At 49.8% G+C, this 6,000-nt stretch overlaps 1 protein-coding gene across 1 annotated transcript in view; it reads right to left on the bottom strand.

Annotated features, from left to right (window-relative positions):
• GLT1D1 (glycosyltransferase 1 domain containing 1) overlaps positions 1-6,000 on the bottom strand; it is an 83,610-nt gene that overhangs the window by 18,011 nt on the left and 59,599 nt on the right. Inside the window, exons 5-6 of the mRNA XM_023739275.1 lie at positions 3,603-3,646; positions 2,500-2,620 (exon numbers count right to left, since the gene is read on the bottom strand). Coding sequence (XP_023595043.1) covers positions 2,500-2,620; positions 3,603-3,646 — 165 coding nt within the window. The remainder of the gene's footprint in view (positions 1-2,499; positions 2,621-3,602; positions 3,647-6,000) is intronic.

The raw sequence follows: 6,000 nt of genomic DNA, 5'->3' as shown, positions 1-6,000 counted from the left end.
AGGGTTAAAATGTTGTGGGGTTGTTAACCAATGTCATAAAACAGCATGTGTGTTACTGTTACATGAGAAACTATCTGTTCTGTAAGCCTTCAACTGAAGTACAATAAAATATTAAAAAAAAAAAAGAAACACTGCCCAGTCTACACCATCCCCATGATTGGTTATAGGTCAGACCGCTGTGATCCACAGGGTTTTCATGGGCAGATTTTAGGAAGCAGATCACCAGGCCTTTCTTCCTACTCCATCTTAATCAGGAAGCTCCGCTGAAACCGGCTCAGCATCACAGCAACACACACGCCTCCAATGACAGACAGGTGGTGGCTGCATGTGAGGTACATTGGCTGGAACAGAACCTGGGAAGGCGAGGATTCTACCCCTAGCCCACTGCTGCCCCCTTGGAAAACCCAAATGACTTAAATCTCTAGGGCCTGGGAGCTAAGAGGACAAGAATTATTTTTTATTTTATTTTTTTTAACTACTCTCGGTTTTAGAATATGGCCTCCCTACCGCTCCCCCATCAGTGGAAACTTTGACCCGGAGGGTGTCGGGTGTGTGGGGTGTGGGTGTGTTTGGGGTTTGTGGTGTGAGGGGGGTGTATATGTGAGGGGTGTGTGTGTATGTGTGTGTGTATGTTTGGAAGGGGGGCCTAACTATGAGGACTGGGATCAGAAAATACTTGTTTGTGCTGTTAATTTAATTCTATACGGGGTTCAACTCCACAGTAAACCCAAACTCGAAATTCTGCTGGATTATTTGTGGGAACGTCCACCCTCCTGCCCACACTTCTGGGTGGAGTTTGGGTTTTGGAGTTTATGTTAAGAAATGTGTCTTAGCAAGTGGGATTTTGCTGTGCTTCCATGGGAAAACATCACTAATTCTGAAAGGTGACGAGATCACCCCCTCGCACAGTGCTCCGCAGCTGTTCTGTGGTTAACCCCTTAGGTGATCTGAAGCTGGTCTCCTGATGCGCACCCTTACTTGGCTCTCTCAAATCAGTTTCATTCAAACTCTCGCCCAGAAGTCATTCTGGAAGCTACGAAGGAAGACATGTCAACATTTACACCCTCACGATTACTCGCAGCTGCCTTTCCTTTGAAGGAAATGAGGTTTGACAGCAATTCATCCGCAGTGAAGCGCTGCGTGTGCTAGTTACAGAATCACTCCCTGAATCCTACTTTATATTTCTCAGGAAGATGAGAAATATACACATTTACATACAAAGGGGCAATTCAGCAACAGTGGCGCAAATACTGGAACTACAGAAGACACATTTTTAAAGCTAACAGGAAGGGTCAAACGTGCTGGCCCAAGGACTACCGTGGAAAGCAGTGGGATGCTCAGCATTAAACACACACTGAGCTAGCGGGACCTGAATGAAGACGCATGGCACACGTCCACGCCGCCTGCCCGGGGAGTACGCACACGCTGGAATCGCGGGCCTGGGGGTGCAGCATCTACTCCACCCCCCTTGACTTCTTTGCTTTGTGAAATGATACCAGTTAAAAGAAAATATTAAGCATCGTTTCTTCCATTGGGGAGGGGTCACTTTTCTTCCGGCTTCAGTTATTTACAGCGTCCTCTGAATGTTAGGGTTTACAAGTTGTACCTTTTACCAGCAAATCCAGCACATTCACTGGCGTCCAAAGCACTCCATGGAGTTCCAGACACCTGTGATAAAGCAATAGCATCGGCCGAAGCAGACACCAACACAGGACGTCCTTGCAGTCAGACAGAAAACCTGTGCCAAGGAACCCCACCCGGGGCTCCAACGGCAAAACGTCTCCCTTTCTACACCGGATTTTATCTGTGTTAGTTACTAAATGGAGTTCCCGGTGGTGCAAATGGTTAATGCACTTGGCTGCACACCGACAGGCTGGAGGTTGGAGTCCTCCCAGATTTGCCTCAGAAGAAAGGCCTGGTGATCTCCTTCTGAAAAATCAGCCATTCCCAACCCTATGGAGCACAGCTGCACTCTGACACACACGAGGTTGCCGTAAGTCGGAACAGACTCCAGGACCGCTGCACGGGAGGTGATTTTACAGAGCCGAGTTTACACTCACCACCCCACCCTGCCTGCATCTCTGACAGCTCCCTCATTCCCTGCCACATACGGAACTCAAGCCTTTCTTCTCACCCAAATTCTCGGATCATAGAAAGAGAGGGAGAAGGCATCAGGAGTAAAGGGGGCTTTGTACAAAACCCCCCCTTCATCCCACTTCCTGTCCCAGCCTTTCACACCCTCAGCTGCCTTCACAGATTAGCTGCAGGGCAGAGAGGCGAGGCCATCCTCGCTTTATTTCATGTTGTAGCTGGCAAGAAGGAACAGCAATAAGAAATGATTTTTTTTAAGTCCCAGATAGAACGTACAAACTACTTTTAAACTCTAAGAAGCACTGTTTAGCTTTTCAAGCTTTGGGACGCGCAGAACGTGGCTGAGGGGGAAAACAGCTGAGGGACCCTCTCACATCCCCTCTGTCGGTGCTCCCACTATTTGACTACCTCCAGGATGGCGGCGGACATGCCTTCAGAGACAGAGCTGTTCACCACCGCGAAGCAGTTCTTCACAGCCGCATGGAGGTCTTCTCGAGGCATCTCTCCCAGCAGTCGGACCCCGGCGCTCCTGGAGACAAAACGGACAGTGAGTGCGTTCCGAGAACCGCAGGGGCAGGAAGCTCGGAGAAAGATGCGGATCAAAACGCACCACTGATGAACAGCTCAGCAGAGGAAACCGCACTGGGGCGAGAACCTGTTAGATTTCACATCACTGAGGAAAGATGTATGGTGCAGTGGTTAAGCGTTCAGCTGTGAAGCTGAAGGTCGGCGGTTCAAACCCACCAGCCTCTCCAAGGCAGAGAGATGTGGCCGTCAGCTTCTGTAAAGATTACAGCCTTGGAAACCCCATGGGGCGGTTCTACTCTGTCCTACAGGGTCGTTACGAGTCGGAATCAACTTGAAGGCAATGGGTTTTTTGGTTTGGATGAGGGAAGCAAGAAGCCTCTTAACGTTTCTTTTTTCACGTTCAAAACGCGTGACAAAGGAGATATCACAGCAACACACAAGCCTCCACTGACGGACAGACGAGATGCGCTGGCCGGGGACAGAACCGGGGTCTCCCGCGTGGAAGGCAAGGATTCTACCACGGAACCACAGTGCCCCAGGGTCTCTATAACCAGGGGACACATGCAATTTATACAGTACTCTGACACGCTGTTCTCCAAAGAGGCTGTCACCATTTTCCCTGTCATCAGTGGGGGAAGAGGGCAGAGGGACCCTCCATTCTCGCAAACACGTGAAGTCTTCCAGCGGGAACTTCAGGACGGTGTTAACTGCCTGTTCCCTGATAACTAGTGCGCTGGGCATCTCTTCCCACGAGCGTGGGCTCTGCCACTTGGTAGCAAGTATATCCGCCGTTCCCTTGCTGGCAAAATGGGGGAAATAATCGTACCTGCCTCACAGGAGCACTGGGTGAGAGGGGGGACATCTGTAAAGAGCTGAGAGCGGTGCCTGGGACCCAGGAAGTCCTGTGTAAATGTGAACAAGCGCAACTGAGGGGCCATGCAGGTTCCCACTTCTACAAATCGCCTGGCCGTTTCTCCTCTTACCTTTTCACTTTGGCTTTTACCTCCCTGGTAAACACTGGATCGACCTGGAAGGAGACAGAGGTAAACACTTAAACAGTCTAAGTCTCCAGAGAACCACAGGTAATGCAACAGACCCTGACTCCACAATCCAGGAGGGAAAATGCCAGGTCAAACCAGAAGGAATGCTCTCAGAGCCCAGCTGTTATAATAATAATTAATAATAAGGGAAAGAGAAAGAAGAAAAATAAGGTTTAAAAGAAAAGTATACGCCCTGCTGTTTGACCTCTCAAGCAGAAGCCTCGTTACGGGCAGGTGCAGGGTGAGCCCCGCAGCCACTGCGGGTCTGGACAGAGCCGGGCACACCCTGCCAGCAACACAGCACCACGGGGACCGGCTCTCCTCAGTTCGGGACAGAGGGTGGACTGTGTCATTAACCCTTTCAGGCAGAGTGAGCTACAGCTCCTAGGGAATCCAAGAGAAAACAACTGTGGGAACTACGTTTTTGTTTTTAACAAGGAGCTCTGAAAGCAGAGTTTGAACGCCAAGTGCACGTCCATGAGCAGATGACGGAGCAATGAGCTGTGTGAACACAACGCTGAGTGAAGGGAGGAGACGCCGTCTGCTCACGTGAAACGTCCGAAGAGGCAAACCCGGAAGAGACCAACGAAGACAAGCGGCTGCCCAGGTGTGGGGGCAGGGGGGACACGGGGTGATGGCTGAAAGGGCGTGTGATTTCTTTTGGGCACGATAAAAATGTTCCCGGATTAGATAATGGTGATGCTCACACAACCCTGCAAACGTGCCAAGACCCAGTGAATGGTACATTTTAAAAGGGGGGGTACTATGGAACGTGGGTCCGCGTTGGCACTAGTTGCCGTCCAGCTGATTGTGACTCATGGCGACCCCACGTCGGCAAAGCAGAACTGTGTTCCACAGGGTTTTCTACTCTGTGACCTTTTGGAAGCTGATCGCCAGGCCCTTCTTCCGAGGCACCTCTGAGTGGGTTCAAACTGCCACCCTTCTGGCTAGTGGTCAAGCACTTAACGTTTGTGCCACCCAGCGCAACTGCTGTCTTAGTCACGACCTGATACCCGAGTCGGGTTCCACTCTGCTTCCATATCTGGAGGGACGTTTTCTTAAGGGAGGGGTCTGCGCTCTGTCATGATGCATCCCTAGTGACTGACACGTGTTGAATTTATGCAAAAATTAACAGAAATGTTATCAAATGGATCTGCTATTCCAGTAATTTTTTAGTCCTCGAAGACAGATCAAATGTTTTTAAACAAGCTCTTTGGTGAGACGGGCAGAGGCCAGGCTGACTCCTGGTCACACTCCACGCTGCCCCCCATGACCTCGTGTACTATCCTCTGCGCCTCAGCTTCCTCACCTGTAGAATGGGAGTAACAACAGCACCGTAGGACTGCTGGAAGGTTAAAATGCAGCCAGTGCCTACAGCGGTGTCCAGGACAAAGCCAGTGCCGTGTGAGTGGTAGGAGAAAAAAGTTGGACATCAGAGGACTTCTGGAAAGAATAAGAATGAGCGCTAAAGTTTGCACCACAAAGACACAATTATATACAAGGCTAATCTCAAAGGCCTACTCCCCCAGTGGCACTGCCATGCTCTGGAATGTTCCAGAACTGGGAGGTGCAGAGAAGGGTGCGGGAATGCCTGAAGGTAAGCACAGCAATGCAGAGGCAGCCACTACACTCCTGTGCATGCAGAGTGACCCTTCTCAGGTGAGTTTAGAGACGCCATTTTGATGACAAGGTGTATCTGACCCAACCTCGGATGATATATGAAAGCTGGACAATAAACAACGAAGACAGAAGAACTGATGCATTTAAACTGTGGTGTTGGTGGAGAACATTGGGTACGTCATGGACTGTAGAAAAACAAACAAGTCTTAAATACAACCAGAATGTTCCTTAGAAGAGAAGATGGTGAGACTTCGGCTTGCTTACTTTGGACATGTCATCAGGAAAGACTAATTGCTAGAAAAGGACAACATGTTTGGTAAAATAGAGGGTCAGCGAAAACGAGGGAAACCTCCGTGAGATGGACTGACACAGTGGCTGCAACAAGGGAGTCAAATATACCAACGATCATGAAGATGGCGCAGGACCGAGCAGTGTTTCAATCTGTTGTACATAAGGTCTCGATGAGTGGGTGCTGACTCAGCATCAATGAAGAACAAGGCTCCCTGCTGAGGCACCATGTCACCTACCCTGTCACCTATCACAGGTCCCTACAGCCCACTCAAGATGAAGGTGCAGCCTAAGTTATCACATCCGGTCAGTTCAACTGCAGACTCAACAAAACCACCAAGACACCAGGGGCTCTGCCCCTCAATATTCCTCCATTGCTGCTCTTAACAGTGAATACAATTTTAAAATAACTGGAAAAAAAACCCTTAAATCT

Source organism: Trichechus manatus, unplaced genomic scaffold (assembly GCF_000243295.1).
Source record: "Trichechus manatus latirostris isolate Lorelei unplaced genomic scaffold, TriManLat1.0 scaffold00131, whole genome shotgun sequence".
Lineage (NCBI taxonomy): Eukaryota > Metazoa > Chordata > Mammalia > Sirenia > Trichechidae > Trichechus > Trichechus manatus.
The sequence above is the reverse complement of the archived record's forward strand: the minus strand, read 5'-3'. Positions and strand labels throughout refer to the sequence as shown.